Consider the following 19,382-nt stretch of genomic DNA (forward strand, 5'->3'; position numbering starts at 1 on the left):
CGGCGGGGGGGGGGGGGGGGGGGGGCTTGGAGAATGCATGTAAAGTTAAAGTTGCTTTCTTTCCACCTCTCCCTCCCTCCCTCCATTTGCTTTCTTTCCACCTTTCTTTCTCTTTTCCTCCCTCCCTCCCTCTCTCTCCCTTCCTTCCCTCCCCCTCCCTCCCCCATCTATTTGCTTTTTTTGTTTCTTTCTCTCTCTTTCTTTCCACCTCTTTTTTTCTTTCTTTTCACCTCTCCCTTTTTCTCTCTTTCTCAGACAAATAAATATCATTAGCAAACAAATATCATTGGACAAATAAATATCATTATCAATATCTGTTTTACCCCTTTTGTTTTTATGACAGTCTCATTTAATGTTAATAAAAAGTAAATTTGAATATCTTCTAATAAAAATGTGTGTGTAATACTTGTTCATGTCTTGTGGCTCTCAAACATCTGACGTTTATTCTATGTGGTTGTTAGGTTCAGCAAGTTTGGCCACCCCTGGTATAGCACAATCTCATCAGATCTTGGAAGCGAAGTGGGGTCCGTACATGGACAGGAGACCACCGAGGAAGGCTCTGCAGAGGAAGGCAAAGCCAAACCACCTCTGCTTCTTACTCGCCTTGAAAGCCCCTTGCTGGGGTTGCCATCAATGCTCCCTCTAAGCTGCGGAGTTTTGTGAGTAAAAAATCTACTTTGTGAGTTACTGGCATTAAAGTTGTGAATGAACTATTTGGCTGCTGCATCAATCAGTTTGCTCTGGAGCCCTCCTTCCTGGGCTAAGACAAAAATGTGTGAGCCGGAGGCTAAAAAAACTCTGAGCTAGCTCACACTAACTCAGCTTAGGGGGAACACAGTTTGTGAGCTCCTGGCATTAAAGTTGTGAGCCAGCAATTTGGCTGCTCCGTAACTTAGTTTCCTCTGGAGCCCCATCCTTCCTGAACTAAGATGAAAATGTGTGAGCCAGAGGCTAAAAAACTGTGAGCTAGCTCACACTCACTCAGCTTAGGGGGAACACTGTTTGTGAGCTCCTGGCATTAAAGTTGTGAGCCAGCAATTTGGCTGCTGCATAACTTAGTTTGCTCTGGACCCCCATCCTCCCTGAGCTAAGACGAAAATGTGTGAGCCGGAGGCTAAAAAACTGTGAGCTAGCTCACACTCACTCAGCTTAGGGGGAACACTGTTTGTGAGCTCCTGGCATTAAAGTTGTGAGCCAGCAATTTGGCTGCTGCATAACTTAGTTTGCTCTGGACCCCCATCCTCCCTGAGCTAAGACGAAAATGTGTGAGCCGGAGGCTAAAAAACTGTGAGCTAGCTCACACTAACTCAGCTTAGACGGAACACTGGTCGCCATAAGTCAGTTGCGATTTGATACAACGTACGAGATAGCTGAGGTTTCAGGTTCACCTGACTGGGCCAGGCCCCAGACGGGCACACAGACAGATGACTCACACGTTGGACACATTACGCAAGTTTTTCTTAACAGGGTCATTCAGTCACAGTTATGACCAAGTGCAGATTTTCAGCCTGTCCATCCTGCCCCGCTGTTGACCCAGTGAGAAAAATGCTAATTTTAACCCGTTCTAATCCACTTTCCCAGAGCAGGAAATAGGAGCCCCGCACCCAGCATCCAGGCAAATTAAGTTTTGTTGCCTTTCTCACCAAACTTATCTGTCCAAGGCCTATCTTGGAAAACAGGACACAGAGTTCCCAGAATCTACAGTCAACAAAACTTTCCTACTAGCTCAGAGGATTTCCCCCAAATCTCCCCGCCAGGCCTCCGTCACCCAATCACAGGAAACAGAAGGCACTCGATGAACAAGGCCCCCTTCTCCATCTTCCTGGAGGGACACAACAGCTCATCCATCCCTGAGATAAGCCCTTTTGGGTCAGACCCAGGTCTATCCGGCCCAGTATCCTGTTTCCCTGCAGTGGCCAGACAGGCTAGGCCTGGAGACCAAAGTTCACACCGGCTCTGAAGCAAGTGGGGCTTCAGAGCATGTCAGTCCAGCTGCTGACAGACTCCCCTGAATTTGTTCAGGGGTCATTTCCTGCAGGAGGACACAGGAGCAGAGCTCCGGCAGTAAAGAGCCCAGGGGGCGGGCACAGGCAACAAGCCCCACCCCCTGCTCCCAGCAGCCCTCAGTCAGAGCAAGAAGCAGCCAGGTAAGTTGCAGAGCCCCCCGGTCCAAAACAGTCCAGTGGCACCTTTAAGACCAGGTTTTATTCAGGTACGAGCTCTCCCTCCTCTGTGACGACAGATCTGCACGTGGCCCCCCCCAATAGCTAGCAATCCAAAACAGTCCAGAGGAGCCTGAGCGGTGGGTGTTGCCTTCTGACACACTTCCGGTGATGTCAGGTGGTGTGGCATATGCAAATGAGTTATGCTAATGAGCCCCTGCACCTCTTTTTCTACGAAATGACCCCTGAATTTGTCTAATCCCTTTTAAAAGCTATCAAAATGTGTGGCCTTTTTCACGTCGCCACAGCAGAATGACATTCGAGTCCAGCAGGTTATCAGCTTCGTGTCAGACACAGGGAGCTTTGACTCTCAAAAGTTTGTACCTTGGAATATTGTGTTGGTCTCTTAAGGTGGTCCTGGACTCGAATTTCGTCCGCAGCTAAGGGAGGGGCTGTGGCTCAGTGGTAAAGCATCTGCAGGACATACAAAAGGCCCCAAGTTCAATCTCCAAGTTAGAAGGACCAGGCTCACACTAATTCAGCTTCGAGGGAACATTGGATGACATGGAGGCAGGCAACGGCAAATGATCTCCCAACATCTCTTGCCTTGAAAACCTTACCGGGTCGCCACAAGTCAGCTGCAACTTAACAGCACCCCCCCCCCTTCTCTATGTCTGTAAGTGCCGAAGTCGCAACTGACTGACAGTGACCCCCGCCAGGGGCTTTTACGGGCAAGGGAGAAGCAGAGGTGGCTTCCCGCTGCTGTCCTCTGCAGAGTCTTCCTTGGTGGTCTCCCATCCAAGGACCGACCCTGCTTAGCTCCCGAAATCTCATGAGATCGGGCTGTACGGTGCTGCCTTCTCTTCCATCCACTTTCTCTACCCCATGCATAATTTTACAAGTCTCTGTCATGTCTCCCCTTAGCCATTTCTCTCCTAGACTGAAAAGTCCTCCCAGACCCTCCAGCCTTTCCCCATTGGAAAGGTTCTCCAACACCCTCCTCGTCTTGGTTGCCCTCCTTTCACTTTTCCCAGCTCTGCAATGTCCTTTTTGAGATACGGCAGCCAGAACTGTGCCTCGTTTTCCACAAGCGGCCACAGATCTACCCAGGGGCATTTCTTTATTTTGCATTTAGTTACTATATTTATATTTCTTTCTCCCCAACGGTGACCCAAAGCAACTTACGTCATTCTCTCCTTTGTTTTATTGTCACAACAACCCTGTGCGGGTAGTACGTTGGGCTGAGAAGATGGGACCAGTGTTCCCTCTAAGCTGAGTTAGTGTGAGCTAGCTCACAGTTTTTTAGCCTCCGGCTCACACATTTTTCTCTTAGCTCAGGAAGGATGGCTCCAGGACAAACTAATTTATGCAGCAGCCAAATCACCTGCTCACAACTTTAGTGCCAGTAGCTCACAAAGTAGGATTTTTGCTCACAAGACTCCACAGCTTAGAGGGAACATTGGATGGGACTGGCCCAAGATCACCCAGAGAGCTTCCAGGGCAGAGTGGGGATTCGAACCTGGGTCTCCCAGATGCCAGTCTGACACTTCAACCACCACACCACACTGCCTCTTTCAACCTGGTCGCTTTAACTCTCCCTCTCCCTCCCAGGTTGCCACCTTCTCCCCAATGGACCTGCTCCTGCGCTCTCCACAGCAACTCAACATAGAGGAGTTCAACTGGTGAAGCTCCCCCGTCAGAAAAGGCTCCACTTGTTTCATTTCTGCCTCTGGTGAATCTGCGAAAAAGGGGCAGGCGCCAGGGAGGGGGAGATAAGGTGGCAACCGAACGCCTTACGTCACCACGCCCATCTGCCCGCGCGCCTCTCCCCCGCCTCCTCCGGCCGTTGGCTGAAGAGGGAAGGGGGCGTGGCCAGGCGCGCGTCGTCTATATATGGAAGGTGACGGCGCGAGGCGCCCGCCAATGCGGGCTTGGCGGCGCTGGGGCGAGCTACGGGTGGCGGGATGGGTCAGCCGGCGGAAGAGGCGGGCGAGGCCGAGGAGCTGGAGTGCGGCATCTGCTGCATGCCTTACGACTGCTGCGGGCGGGCGCCGCGCCGGCTCGGGAGCGCGCACGGCTCCTGGAAGCCCTCGCAGTGCCGCCACGTGCTCTGCAGCGCCTGCGCCTACCGGCTGGCGCGCGAGGGCGGCTGGGAGGAGGTCACGTGCCCTTACTGCCGCACCGTCACCTCCCTCCGCGAGCGGGGCAACTTCCTGGTGGCGGGGGTGAGGCGCAGCAGCGGGTACGGCCGGCGCCGCCTCGTCCTCCCGCCCATCGACACCGAGCTCTGGCAGCGCGTCCTCCTGGCCGAGCGGGAACGCCAGAAGGCCGAGCGGCCGGCCGACGAAGCTCCCGGCGAGGAGCCGGACGACGAGGCCGGGCAATGGCGGCTCTGGAGGGCCCTCAAGAGGCTCCTGAAGGGAGGCGCCGGCCGCACCGCGCATGCGCCCCGGAGAAGCCACTCCGCCCCCCCTCGGCGCAGCGAGCCAATCAACCGTGAGTATCGCGCTCCAGCCTCACTTGGCGCGCCGAACAATCGATCGATAGGCTCGAGTCATCGATTGCCGGACGGGCACGATCGGAATGCGTGTCTGATTGTCCCGAGGAGAGGTTGTCATCAGTGCTCCCTCTCGGCTGTGGAGTCTTGTGAGCAAAAATCCTACGTTGTGAGCTGCTGGCATTAAATTTGTGAGCAGGTGATTTGGCTGCTGCATACATTAGTCTGCTCTGGAGCCCCATCCTTCCTGCGCTAAGGCAAAAATGTGTGAGTCGGAGGCTCAAAGACTGTGAGCTGGCTCGCACTCACTCAGCTGAGAGGGGACACTGGCTGCAATGCTCCCTCTCGGCTGTGGAGTCTTGTGAGCAAAATTACTACGTTGTGAGCTCCTGGCATTAAAGTTGTGAGCAGGTGATTTGGCTACTGCATAAATTAGGTTGCTCTGGAGCCCCATCCTTCCTGAGCCAAAGCAAAAATGTGTGAGCCGGAGGCTAAAAAACTGTGAGCTCGCTCACACTGACTCAGCTTGGAGGGAACAGTGGTTGTCCTGGATGTGATCTGGTTCAGCTTAACCCTTGTGGATTCATAGCAGCTTTTTGGGTTGAGTTTTCCTTCTTTCCCCTTCCCCTCCTTTTTTGTTTGTGTCCTGGATGTACCATTGGGATAGAAGCGACTGATTTGACTGGCTTCTCTGTCACTTTTTTGCCTCTTAGGTTGGTACCCTCACACCGATTAAGAACTCAAAAGCTGTAACACAATTTAAAGTGTTAGATTTGAGTCCCGCAGACTCAGGGTTGACAGATCGAGGTTTGGGAACCTCCTGGAGATTTGGGGTCCGGACAGGGTCTTCAGTGGGGTACAATACCATACAGTTCTCCCTCCAAAGTAACCATTTTCTCCAGGGGAGCTGCTTTCTGGCATCTGAAGATGAGCTGTAATTCCAGGGGGATTCCCAGGTTCCACCAGGAGGCTGGCATCCCTACCAGTACCTTAGTATGCGAATTTTCAAATTCCATGCGCAAACAGAGGGAGAGAACTCTGGAGAAGTGGCTGTGGTAGTCGTAGTAAGGTGGAACAGGAGTCCAGCGGCATCTCACACTTAAGATTTTAAGTGCAGCATGAGTTCTGGGGAGTTGGAGCTCGCCGTCAAGAGGATGCATCTCGCTCAAGCTTAAGCTGAAATAGATTTTGTTAGCCTTTTGGGGTAGTTTTGGACTTCTGTTTAATATCTATGTAGAAAGAAAGAGCAAGACATAAAATATAAAATGTATGTTTTATTTTATGGTTGCTGCATTAGTTTATGTGAGTCTTTCTATGAGAAATGGAAGGATAGATGTAACATATTTTACATGTATTTTATCTATGCCTGATTTTATATTTGAATACGGACATTTATAAAAACCACAAGGACATGCACCGTCTTAGAAGAGGCGTTTCTGCCCTTCTCACCTGCACCTGTTGGTGCTTTATGCTTCCCACCCCTAGAAATAGTCTGACTTTTTGCCATATAAGTGTTATTTTTGCCCATACCAACTTAACATAAATACCAACACTCATACACCTGAACTCTGGGTAGCATCTGTACAGGGCTTTAAAAATGCTGTACAGTCAGTTTATACCCATAGCTATCAATGTTATTGATTAGCCTACAGTAGAAGAAGAGATTGGATTTATACCCTGCCCTTCACTACCCAAGGGAGTCTCAGAGCGGCTTACAAACTCCTTTCCCTTCCCCTCCCCACAACAGACACCCTGTGAGGTAGGTGGGGCTGAGAGAGCTCTGACAGAAACAGCTCTGACAGAACTGTGGCTTGCCCAAGGTCATCCAGCAGCTGCAAGTGGAGGAGTGGGGAATCAAACCCAGTTCTCCCAGATTAGAGTCTGCGCACTTAACCACTACACCAAACTGGCTCCAGACGATGCCTTTCTTCCCATCCCCCCCCAAATAGGCATTATTAAATTAATAGGTACTTGTTGTGTCGCTGTAGTGATTAAGAATACAGTTGAATGTGACTCACTAATACCTAATTTTAAAATCATCAACAAGTAGCCCCCTTCAACATGTTAGTGTTTTTTCTCCCTTTCCTTTTTGTATCAGCTTTCAAGCATATGTTTGTGGCTTTCTTTCTCACAAACTTAAATGTACAGTTTGAGTGAGGTGGGGCAGGCAGAGAAATGAACTGGTAGCCTTAGCTGGTTGCATTTCAAACGCTTTGCACTTAAATCTTGTTGTGGTGCTTTTGTAGGGTCAACCTGGTCTCAGGAGGGGTAGGAGAAGACACCAAATCCATGAGATGGTTGAGAGGCATGTCACAGCCTTGCCCGTTCTGGTGCTGCCACTTCATTCCTTTGAGAGTTCTTCTTGTGTAGGTTGTTTTGGGAATGAAACAGAGCTTAGCCTCTCGAAAGTGTATACTCTCACAATCTCTTTAAGTCCAACTGAACTCAGATTCAGCTCTCCCAGTGCAGACCAACATAGCTACTCTCCTGAAACTATGTACACGGCAGAAATAAGATTCCTTCTGACACAACAACAGTAAAACGATTTATAGGGTTAGACCAGGGAGGTGTTGAAAGCCATAATTCTCTGTGACGAGGCCACGTCCCTTTTGGCCTGGGGTGGGGTTGAGCATCTTAGGGCTGAGACTCAATTCTACTGGATCTCTGCCAGTCACTGGTTTGGCCTTTGGCATTATGACAAGGTACAGGAACACAATTGCATTTAAGTAAACACATTAATGTGGGGCTATAGTGATTGTAATGCTTTTGAAATATGATTTTATCACATACGTTTTAAATCGTTAGCCGCCTTGGTGACCCTTGTGAGGTCAGGAGGATATAAAATTTGTAAATGAATAAAGTAAAAATATGAGGAGTGTGAGGGTCTGTAATAGAGGGAGCCGGTGCGGAAAAGAGGCTTGGGAAAGTGTATTTTAAATATTTATGGGCTCATCAACATTACTGTTGCTCTCTGTTCTTTCACAGCCTACACATCGGATATAAAGGACTTGGCACTCATGTCCTGCTATGTCATCTGAGGACTAGATGGTTCCGATGCAATTCCTGAACTTCTGCGGCTGAAGAACAAAGCAGGCTGATAACACGTGAGCTTTGGCACAGCCAGCATTTTGTGACAAGCTCGGAGCTGAGTGCCGGTTCCCCAGAGGATGCAGGTGGCTGTCTGGTCAGCATCCAGTAGAGTTTTTTTGCTTACTCTTGAAATTTCTCGTCGTTAGCCGATGGAGGCTGGTGGACTTGCGTGACTGAAAGAGAATTATGGACTCTGACTCGTGATGTGGGCCACTGCTTCTTCCATGTGGAATGTCCCAGAAGAAAGAAGAGGTGGCGGAAAGAGGGAAACAGACTTGATAGGACATGTTAGGCCCTGCGAAAACCAGCATGGCATCCGTGGTGGGCTACATCAGCAGAATTGCAATTGTTCTTGCCTTCTAATATATCTGACGTGCTTTTTGGCACGGTTCTGAAGCAGCAAACCTCCCCCACAATTTAGTCTGTCTCTCTAAAATGCCCTGCCACACACACACCCTGGCAGATTTCAAGAGACAGATACGGATTGAGACCATATGGCTAAGACGTGGCTCATAAGAGCAACTCAAAGGGCATTCAGTTTGTCTACTGTGGACTCACAGTTTTTATAAAATGTGGGTGTTTGGAGGAGCTGGAAACAGGCCTTATTAGAGTCTCTGGTATTTGCCTTTTGTGTTTTAGGTTCAACATTCTATTTTTCCATCCTTGAGAGAAGGTGAAGTGTTCATCATTGTTATACCTTCAGTTAGGGTGACCTTTTATGGAGGGAGAGAAGCCAGGCCTCTGCTCGGATGAGCTTAGAATCTAACATTTGTCCTAAGGGAGAGGAAGAGAGGGGCTACTAGTTGTGCCAAAGCCTTTGTGGAAAGTGGGGTATGGAGAGAGGCTTGAAGGCCGTGAGGGTGGACAGGAGGTAGTTCTGGGCACGTGGGGCAGAGTCGTTGGAGGGAGCAGAGTGCCACCCCAAGGCTGGAGGTGCAAAATCCCCAGGTGGGCATGTGAGCACACAAGTGGGGCAAGGCCGGGGGGCTTTGGGTAAGGGGTTTGTGCTGGATCGGAGCGTGTGAGGGCTGAAGGAGAGCAGTGAATGGCTGTGATGGCCCTGTGCTGGATAGAAGCTAGAGCAGCCAGACAGCAATCGAGTTCTTGCTGAGAGATTGTGGTTTCTGCAGTGGTGTCAAGGAAGCAGCCGCCTGGCTGGAGAATGGGGGACAGAGTAGAGTTGGAGAGGAGAAGACCAGGGCTTCATGCCTCTCCGGAGGGTGGAAGGAGATGCTGGTGATGGAGAGCATAAGGGAGAGGAAGAATAATGAGAAGTTCAGGCTTGGAGATATTGAGTTTAAGAGATTCCAGAGGAAACCTCAACGAGGCAACTGGAAACGTGCAAATCTGTGGCTTAGAAAATCTTTAGTGGCTTCTTTGGTGCAGTATCCTGTTCACAGTGGATTGGGCCATTTTGGTCATAACGTCCATTTTTTGAGGGGTGAAACGCTGACCCGTGAATCGGCAGTAAAACGCTAGTCTGGCCAGAAGTGAATCGGCAGTAAAACGCTAGTCTGGCCAGAAGTGACCGTGGGTAACAAGCCAGCTCTGAAATCAAATCCTGAATGCCCGTACTGGCTTTGTCTGTACTTTCTCCTACCAGACGCCACATTCATTATAAGCTACAGGGTGGATTCTGCAACATTCATCTGCTAAAATGTCATTTGGGAATAAAATATGTGTAGAGAAGACACTCTGTTTCCTAGATGCAGTATTCTTTCATGGAAGGTTGTTATAAATGCTCCTATTTTTTTTAAAAGAAGCATTTCTGTGAAATGTGTCTTAATTTGATATTTATTGTTTTAGGCTTTTTCCGATTAATATTTTGGCAGTTGTAACTTATTTAATTTTAATTAAAACCTAAGATTTGAAATGTTGATTTGGCTGTCATCTGTCTACCAATGGAAAATGGGGCTTTCTGCTTCCAAACATTTAAGTTACAGGGACCCACCAATGGATTCTTGTGTGTATTCTGGCTTGACATCTCAGTTCCAAACTACCGTGGCCAACCAAAATGCTCTCGTTTAAACTGTCCGCGTCTCACATAGCCAGCATTCACTGCCTACCAGAAGTTTCATGATCCAGGATGTGGGGAATTTTTCTCCACTTTTGGACACTGTTTGAGGTACCACACTGGTGGTGGTCCATGCCTGGGCCTTGTATTTCCCCCATCGAGGAAACACAAATGTCTTCATGTAACTTGCTTCACAGGCTGTTCTAGCAAATCTGTGAAATATTGGAAATGGCAGTCATCCTCGGATACTGCCTGAGGACAATTTGATTCCTTCTTTAAGAAGGAAAGAGGCTAATCCCAGGAGGGACAAGACAGAGACAGAGTAGTATAAGGCAGGTAGAGTGCCAGACTAGGAGAGACCCAAATCCAAACCCCCACTCTGCCATGGAAGCTTGTTGGGTGACCTTGGGCCAGTCACACATACACAACCTAACCTACCTCGCAGGGCTGTTGTGAGGATAAAATGGGGAGTGACATAAGCAGAGTTGGATACTTGTAAATGAAGTAAATAAAAAAGATCTTTGCTGCGCATTTGACGATACGATATGCTGGGTTTTGCTCTGCCAGCCACTGAGTAGCTAAGAGCTTCCCGTGTGTGATGCCAGCACAAACAATACAGGCATCTTTTCTTTCCTCTGGTTTCTCCATCTGGCTGACTCAGCCCGACTTCCTCGGCCTGGCACAGCTTGTCTCTTTGGCTTGGGGTCCCTCGGAATCCACAGAGCGGATTGCAGCCTTCATCAATCATATCCTGTTTAATCACCACTCTGTGCCTGTAGCCGGCAGGTCCTTCATGACTCCAGACGAGGGATCGTAATGGCCTGTGTGGGTTGCAGGCAGGGTGACTCACAGGGGCTGATCCACCTTAGCTAGCAGCACAACCGAGAGAGGCAGTCAGCCGCCTGCAAGCAGAACAGCCATGGAGGGATGTGACTAAGGCGTTTGGTGGCTAACGAGTCTCGTTTCAAAATTCAGCCGGCAATCATCTTAACGCACAGCCTCATGTGATTAGGGCAGCAACCTGTTCTCAAGGCAACCTCGGCACATGAGCTATGAACCTAAAAGACGGGGGGGGGGGAGGTACTGAAGGAATGAAATCCGCAGGAAGAGCTGAGGAGGATCTTATACAAGTCCCCTTTTGTCGACTGGACCCAATAAAATGATTCAGCTCCTGGTATTTTGACAATTTGCAGGATACAGAAGACTGAAAAATGTATCACAGCTGTTTATTTTATTTTTATACCCCACCCAAGGCAGTTTACACTGATCTGAGAGCCAGTTTGGTGTAGTGGTTAAGTGTGCGGACTCTAATCTGGGAGAACTGGGTTTGATTCCCCACTCCTCCACTTGCACCTGCTGGATGACCTTGGGCAAGCCGTAGTTCTGACAAGAGCTGTCCTTGAAAAAAATCTGTCAGAGCTCTCAGCCCCACTCACAGGGTGTCTGTTGTGGGGAGGGAAGGGAAAGGAGGTTGTAAGCCGCTCTGAGACACCTTTTGGTCGTGAAGGGCGGGGTATAAATCCAATCTTCTTCTTCTTTACTCCCTTTTATTCTCACAACAAGCTCGTGAGACAGAGTGTGTTTGAGCTTCTGGCAAGAATTACCTGTCCCAACATTTGTGTGGTTCGTATCTCTGGGGACTCATTTCTGAAACTAAGCCAGTCTCCTGTCGGGTACCAAAGTGTTAGCTGTTCCCCGAGGCCCAATTACAGCAGCAAAGCATAAAATGGAGAAAAGAGCAATGTGAGCTACTCTGAGTTCCCATATGGGAGAAAGGTGGTGGTGGTGGTGGGGTATAAAAAATAAAATAAATAAAAGTGGGACTCTCTCAATATGTCAACAGCCTGTATAAGGCAATCCCCGCCTTGATAAATCATTTGTCATTGCTGTAATTGAGTCTCGGGTGTAATTAACACTCTGGTACCCAATGTGAGATTGACTTAATTTCAGAAATGAGTCCCCAAAGATAGGAAACCACACAAATGGCTAGGCAGAGTGCTGGGACGGGTAACTCTCCAGCTCCGACAGGGTTTGTGTCTTGGCAAAGTGCTCAGGGCTGACACGGAGCTGGCTTGCACCGACATAATTGTTCCCACGAGAGTGGCTAATAGCATGGCCCCGAGACCAAGAAGAATAGGGATTTTTAAGCTCCGGGTTGCATGGGGAAAATAACTGGGAGATCAAATGAGTACCATCATCACTGTCTTTACTGAGAGCAAAGACCGTTAAATAAATTTTGGACTCCTTTTCAAGATGACTAAGTAAACAGTGACATGGTCTGACCGTGGATGGCGGGAGGGGGGGCATCAGCTCTGGATCTCGAGGTGATCTGTGTAAAAGAAATACTGTTGGGGTGCAGATGGGACAAAGGGGTATTAGGTAAAGGTGTCCCTTGCTCGAAAGCTAGTTGACTCCGACTCTAGGGGGCGGTGCTCATCTCCGTTTCCAAGCCAAAGAGCTAGCGCTGTCCGAAGATGTTTCCGTGGTCATGTGGCCACGGTGACTAAATGCCGAGGCGCACGGCACGCTGTTGCCTTCCCACCGAAGCGGTACCTATTTATCATACTTGCAGTTTCTTGCTTTCGAACTGCTAGGTTGGCAGGAGAGAGGTGTATTAGGAGGAAGCGAAATTTACTTGGGGGTGGGGGGGAGAGAGATTGTGAGGAGCAGAGAAATGCTCTTTCAGTTGCCAGGTTTCCACGGCCAAGCGTGACCAAATTCCAGTGCGTCTATCGAGTCCTGGGAGCCTAGAGAGACCAAGGAGCTGCCAACGCCACCTTTGGTGTAGGAGGCAGAGTTCTGAAGGACCCTGTGTTTGGAAGGCTGCTGGCTAAAGGGGACCAAGGAGAAGAAAGACCAGATAAAGCAGCAGTTGTGTTACAGGGCAGGAAGGCGAGCCGAGCCAGCCAAACGGAAGTTCCACAAAGTCTCTGTAGGTATTAAGCAATCAACATAAGAACATAAGAGACGCCAATGTTGGATCAGGCCAAAGGCCCATCCAGTCCAACACTCTGTATCACACAGTGGCCAGAAATACCAGGGACCATCAGGAGGTCCACCAGTGGGGCCTGGACACTACAAGCCCTCCCACTGTTCCCCCCCCCCCAAGCACCAAGAATACAGAGCATCACTTGCCTTGTGGCTAATAGCCACTGATGGACCTCTGCTCCATATGCTTATCTAATTCCCTTTCAGTTGGGCTTGGGATCCGGACTGGCAGCCAGTGCTGCTGACCTAGCTTGGGGACTGGCAGTCTGTCGCGCTCCGTCTTGTCTGCTCTCTAGGTGCACGATGGACTTTCCCGGCAGCTATTGCATGAGACCTTTTAACTGGAGCTGCCGGAGACTGAACCGGGGACCTGCCGTGTGCCACTGCTCAGGGATGGTCTCCCCAAACTCTGTTCTGCTTGCGGAAACCAGTTTTGTACCAGCTGCAATCTCTGAACTGCCTTCACGGGTAAGTGGCCGAGAAGTGCTGCCATTTCAACTCTTTTCTTACCTACAAGAACTGACCCTGTGTGTGTGTGAGTGTAAGAAATGTAACAGTCTGACCACTGGGCAGTTCAGTGGGCATATTTTTCTAGCAAAGCTTTTAGAAATCCACAGGGGCTGCAGCTGAGGGACGGCACCAAAGAGCTCCTAGAGCCGGCCCGTGACACTGGGGGGGGGGGGGGGGGGAGCAGTGGGTCGCCTGCAGCATTAGGGAACAGGCTGTACGCGGCTAAGGTTTTTTAAGAACTCCAGCAGCACTTCGGAAAACTAGGACACGCTGTCAAGAGTTGCCCAGCCAGCAGTTTACTGCCGACTGTGGTGACCTCTCCTGGTGGAAAGGATCCTGCTTTTTTTAAAAAAAGAGCTCGCTTCCTTGCATAAATGAAGTCTCGCAAGCGGCAGAGGCACACGAGACTTCCCTTCGCAGCCCCGTCCTCTTTCTCGCAGCTGCACCGGTTAAGCCGTGCCCACTTTCGACTTCAGTGCCTGCCCCCTCCTCAGAGCTCCTGCTGTCTCCCAGTCAGTGTGCGCCATTCCTGAACACCATGGAGGTGATGCAGTTCCTTTTCCCTCAGAGTGAGGGAAGATCCCCCTTGGTGGGATCTTCCCATTTTGATATGGACTGCAGCACCACACCCACAGGTTCAGGAGCCAGCCCCCCCCCCCCCCCGGGCCCCAAAAGATTGGATTTATTCCCTGCCCTTCATGCAGAGCGGCTTACAAACTCCTTTCCCTTCCCCTCCCCACAACAGACACCCTGTGAGTTAGGCGGGGCTGAGAGAGCTCTTTCCAGAACTGTCCTTGAGAGAACAGCTCTGGCAGAACTATTGGCTTGCCCGAGGTCGTCCAGCAGCTGCAAGTGGAGGCGTGGGGAATCAAACCTGGTTCTCCCAGATCAGAGTCCGCGCACTTCACCACGACACCAAACTGACTCTAGATGGAACTTCTGGGCCTGTTGCTGGACTTTTGTCAGTTCACAAGACAGAGCCATTTCAGGGTCTGCAGGGAATGCCACAACAGCATCCCCTGATTTCTGGAACAGCCTGTGTTGAAACTTGCCTGTTTCCTTCCGTGCGATAACAAATGTGTGAAACAGCCTGGCTTTTATTTTTGGGAAAGCGAGATCTTCGATTTTGTTCAATCCGTACTTTGTCTTTTCTTAAAGAGGAAAGGGGAAACAGTGAGGCATTCTGAATTTAGAACTGGAGCGGCGACTCCAGGGATGATAAAAACGGCACTCCCCCCCTGCACGTGGTTTAGCTCAGGACAGCCTCCCTTGCTTTCAGCCACATTTTGGGCCGGTTCCAGACGAAATCGCTGCAGACACACACACACACACACACACACACACCGCTCCGGTATTCCTCAGCATCCCTCACCCCCCACGGAGACCAGTGGGCTGCTGGGGGAGCGGCAAAGCAGGAACGTCCCAGTCTGCATCCAACCCTCTGCCCGAGACAATTTTTTGTACGGAGAGCTCAATGTTAAATCCACACAGATCTTTTCATCAAATGGTCTTGCCAAGCGCAAATGCGTGCAGTCACCCATACTAAGGTGGTGTGATGGGACACAGTGGCGTCGTGCAAATACACAGCAACACGGGACAGCCATCTACGGCTCTCTACTCCCAGGGTACACGTTCAGTCCAAAAATACGCCGCCTCGAGGCCCTCTGTAATGCACGAGGCAGCCTCAACTTAAAACTAAATTAAATTTCGCAAACCAAAACCCCGTGGGGGGGGGAAGAACGGGGAGGGTGCCTTGTGTTCCTTTCCGGAGCCCGCACGCTCCTGATCCACGCAAAGACGACGCAACGCAGCTGGGGCATGTAGCGAAGGAAACCGTGTGCCTTTATTCTGCAAGGTTTAAACAAGAAGTGACTTGAGAATCGGCAACCAATTCCGGAGTGCATCCGGGCCCTCCTGTTGCCCCCCCGCCCGCCCCCCCGAAAAACAAAATGCTTCCGAAGACAAGAAGTGGGGGGGGGGGACACGGGAGAAAGACAAGCCCCTTCCCCTAAGCAGGAGCCACCCTTGGAAGAGGCACCAATCCAGTGCCTGCCCCCCCCCAGCCCGATGTACGGGAGGGGAGGTATCTGCCCCTCCCCGCCCACCGCTCTCAATGCGTTCTCAGAACAGAACAGGACTAGGGAGTGTGTGTCCCCCTCCCCGGTCTGCCCCGTTATCGGCCCGCGGGGGGTTCAAGCACAAGTGGGAAGGGGGTTAAACATACAGGATGAGAGTGTATACATTATATATATATTCATATTTATAGAGTCGCTTTTCGCAGCGTCGCTCAGAGAGGCGCTGCTGCTGGGAGCAGATGGCCGCGAGGCAAGCTGCCCCCTCTCCCCTCACAGGCGGGACACCCCAAAAAGACGCGAGTCACGGATGCTGGTTCCTCTCCCGCTCCTCCACACCTTTCGAGCCCTGAGCCGGGAACGGAACCCAGGAGTCCTGGCTCCCCGAACCCCCTCTGGGTCGCTCTGCGCCAGCCAGCTTGGACACCCAGCCTCCCCGCCCCCAAGAAGTGGAAAGAGAGGGGCACGGGGACAGCGACAAAATCAAATGCGGAGGGGCCAGGGTGGGGGTCGTTCACCCCCCCTCTCCCCACCCCACCCCCTGCTCCCAGCCCTTGAGGCAAAGCTGCCCATGGGATCAGAAAATAAAAGAAGAGGAGAGGCTTGAGGGGAACAGTATCCCTCCTGCCGGGAGGCAGAACCTGTCCAGTCGTGACCAGGCGGGCGAGCCGGGAGCGCCCCTCAGTCGTCTATGCAAATCACCTCCCCACTTTTCGCCTCCTTCTTCTCTAGGCTCTCGCTGCCTTCCTTCTCTTTCTTCACGATCACGGGGGGGCCGTTGGCTGCAGGAGGACAAGAGAGGAGAGGGGGCTGAACGGGCGAGAGGAAGCTGCCAAGGTTGCCGTCGCACCCCGCCCCACCCCACCCCCTGGCGCCCAGGCAATTCTCTGTACTCTATTCAGAATGCCCTGATTGTCTGTTTATTCCACTTTTTTTTGGGCTGACGAAGTGCCAGCAACCAAACTTTCTTGTCAGCTCTCTAACTCTGCTATATTCAACAAAACATTTAAAGGAACACAACCAACTAACTGAAATCATTACACAGGGTGTGATTCACACTTAACAGCAGCCCTCTGCTTAGCCCCACATAACCACACAGGGAATGTTATGACTACCCTCGTCGCCATTACTGTGATGTCATGACCTGGTGTTCAGGCTTTCCATCTAGGGGTTGGCGCCCAGGGTCCAGCTCACAGTCCCTCTAAGCCCGCCACGTCAGGCCCACACATCTCACAGTATCCCGACTGGCATGATCTCATATCTGCAGTTGGGGCCTGGGGGCCGCTGAGGCGTCCCTCCCCCACGTTTCTCACGTCCCCGCTTATTGGGGAGACGGTTTTACCTTTAAAACACTCTCTGTGTACCTAAACGTGGTAGATTTCTGCTGCCACCAGGAATTAAAAATTCCAAATCTCTTCAGGGTCTGGGCACTTCAGAGGACTATGTGGCCCTGAGGAAGGACTATTCTGATTGCTGGGATAAGTTTAAACAAAAAAATGATTTATTTAATAAAGAACAAAATCGGTTTCTGGTGATTTTGAACTGCTGCTGATGAAAGGAACTTGTAAATATAACTGGCAAAGCTTGGTGTCGCAAACAAGTCTCTCAAACTCCCAAAACTCCACTCTGACAGGCGTAGACACTCAGTCTAATCTCTGTCTCTCTCATCTATATAGCCACACAGGCTGAACTCTTTGTCTTATTCACACAGAATAGACTCAAAAACTCCCATTGTCACACAGACTATGCTCTCTCTTCAAACTTCACACACAGAACCTTCTCAGAGACACACCTCCTCCCACACTCTCAGTCATCAGTCAATCACATTACACTTGTCTCCCTCTATCACTCTTCTTACATTACTGCAGTCAAACTCAACATTTAAAGAAACACACACACCAAAACATGGAATCATTACAGCCAGAAAGCTGGCAGCACAAAGGGGGCTGCAGGTTACCCCTGGCTCTAAGTCCAGGATTCTCAAAGCACAAGGCAGCTGATGCATTCCGAGAGAGCAAAGGAACTCCTCTCTGGCTCCTCCCTCTACCTGGAGCCAGGGAGAGAGCTTACCTATGCCAGGTCCCTGGGCCCTGATTTTTCAGCCCTACCGCCCTCCTCTCTTGAACATGTGAAGCTGCCTTATATTGTAAGAGACCCTTGGCCCACCAAGGTCGGTATTGTCTACTCAGACTGGCAGTAGCTCTCCAGGGTCTCAGGTGGAGGTCTTTCATATCACCTATTACCTAAGCTTGTTAAACTGGAGATGCTGGAGGCTGAAGCTGGGACTCCCAAAATGCCAAGCAGCTGTTCAGCCGCTGAGCCACAGCCCTTCCCTCTTACTGCTTCACAGAGGAATCCTCACCCACCATCACTCCCCTTTGACTCCCCAATTTCCCACACAAAGATGCATGGCCTGGGGTGAAGGCAGAAGGCTCCCCCACCATTCCAAGCACTCCCCCTGCACCCACGATGACCCAACCCCTCTCTGAACTTGGAACAGGGTGCCTGCCCCACAGCCAACTATTTCCCCAGTGTGCTTTTGCCTCCGTCCTGCACAACCAACCTGTGATGAAGGAGCCGGTTGGCATTTGGCTGTAGTTGGCACCCATGGTGGGCAGCACCCCTCCAGGACCGGCCCCAAACGAGCTCCCAAAGGTTGGAGGGGTGGCATAGGGCCCAGGGGGGAAAGCCTGTGAGAGAAGAGAGAGAGAAGGGGAGCCACTGAGCGAAGCAGTGTCACGAAACGTCACGGAATGCCCACTGACAGTCTCGTCACAATCCCGTGGTCAGGGGTGGGGGAAGACAGTTACCGGGGTAGTCTGCGTCTCGTTCCCTTTGCTGGCCAAGCGGCTGAGGATGCTACGTTCTGACATCTGGAGGCGGGCGGCGATGGGGGGGATGCGGGAAAGCGTAGCAGGCAGGCGCGTGACGTCCGCTTTCATGTCACTGAGAAGTTCCTCTAGCTGGTTCAGCACTGGCAGGCCGGCAGGAAACAGAGGGACAAAGGAAGAGAAGGAGAGAGACCGAAATCCATCAGGGTGGCAGAGACTGAGGCGTGGGGGACACCTCCCGGCACCTGCGACCCGCTTGCTCATCCTTCTGTAAAAGATCGTTATTTCACATAACAAGCGGGTATGTGACCCCAATACCCACCCCCCCTCTCGAGACCTATTCGTTCTAAGCTACAATTACCCTAGAGGTACTCCTCAATGAGTTAAAATGTAACCTATACTTTTTCCATCCATTTAGCCTTCAGATAGTCCAGGTTGTCCATCACTGAATAAAGTGACACAGAGAGAGCGAGAAAGAGAGAGAACGAACTGTTTTACAGGACACGAGAGATTCTCAGATTATGCTGAGTGGACTGAGGATGGGGAGAGGGAAATGAACACACTGAGAATACTTATGGGAAACTCAACACCAGAGAGATTCATGTGATACTTGTGAGGGGAGGGGGGATACACCAGAGAAACTCACAAGGAAACAAATAGAGATACTTGAGAAATGCACCGGAGGTACGAAGGAAGTGAAATTCTCAGGAGGTATTCACTTAATATCGGATAGGGACAAATGTTAACCAGTGCTACTTAAATGACACTTGGTGGGGAAATGCACGAGATAACTATGAAAGCAGTGAGCCAGATATGCCAGAAGCACTCCCTATATCACTCGAGAGAATATTCTGGGGGATTAAATATATTTATGTATATAGATGCAGCAAGAGGACTGAAGACGGTGGTGGTAAAGCAAAGTTCAGGGAATACTTCCACTGTTATGCCACAAAGGATACTCTGTGGAGTACTCAGCAGACGTGCTTGGCAGAGGAAGGTTTATCAGAAGATAAGAGATATGCTTGAAGAATGCTCAGGGGGGCACATAAAGGAGATACTTGTGGGATACTCCATGGATAGACCAAAGCAAGATACACCAAAGATACACAGAGCAGGATCAAGGAGACAACCGAACACAGCGGCTTTTTTCTGATCATTACCGCACTTTAATGGATTCAGAGCATGGTACAGAAGGACGCACAGAGGCGCGGGGGGGGG

At 50.7% G+C, this 19,382-nt stretch overlaps 2 protein-coding genes across 2 annotated transcripts in view; one reads left to right on the plus strand and one right to left on the minus strand.

Annotated features, from left to right (window-relative positions):
- The first annotated feature begins 4,103 nt into the window (after window positions 1-4,103).
- On the plus strand, window positions 4,104-9,561 carry LOC107116991 (RING finger protein 186-like). Its single transcript, XM_015419024.1, has 2 exons — window positions 4,104-4,658; window positions 7,645-9,561. The coding sequence occupies exons 1-2, from the start codon at window positions 4,127-4,129 to the stop codon at window positions 7,695-7,697; spliced, it is 585 nt and encodes a 194-aa protein (XP_015274510.1). The 5' UTR covers window positions 4,104-4,126; the 3' UTR covers window positions 7,698-9,561.
- A 5,669-nt stretch (window positions 9,562-15,230) lies between these two features.
- The window catches only part of LOC107116993 (chromodomain-helicase-DNA-binding protein 3-like), a 41,934-nt gene continuing 37,782 nt past the window's right edge, over window positions 15,231-19,382 (minus strand). The window contains exons 26-28 of the mRNA XM_015419026.1: window positions 18,144-18,307; window positions 17,897-18,023; window positions 15,231-16,115 (exon numbers count right to left, since the gene is read on the minus strand). Of these exons, the coding sequence (XP_015274512.1) occupies window positions 16,015-16,115; window positions 17,897-18,023; window positions 18,144-18,307 (392 nt within the window). The 3' untranslated portion in view covers window positions 15,231-16,014. The remainder of the gene's footprint in view (window positions 16,116-17,896; window positions 18,024-18,143; window positions 18,308-19,382) is intronic.

Source organism: Gekko japonicus, unplaced genomic scaffold (assembly GCF_001447785.1).
Source record: "Gekko japonicus isolate JY-2015 unplaced genomic scaffold, Gekko_japonicus_V1.1 scaffold4049, whole genome shotgun sequence".
NCBI classification, from domain to species: Eukaryota; Metazoa; Chordata; class Lepidosauria; order Squamata; family Gekkonidae; genus Gekko; species Gekko japonicus.

Bases quoted from the DNA above. Each gene is read 5' to 3' on its own strand.
- LOC107116991 (XM_015419024.1), top strand. From the start codon at position 4,127: ATGGGTCAGCCGGCGGAAGAGGCGGGCGAGGCCGAGGAGCTGGAGTGC. The intron at 4,659-7,644 runs GTGAGTATCGCG...GTTCTTTCACAG, and splicing joins GCGCAGCGAGCCAATCAACC to CCTACACATCGGATATAAAG.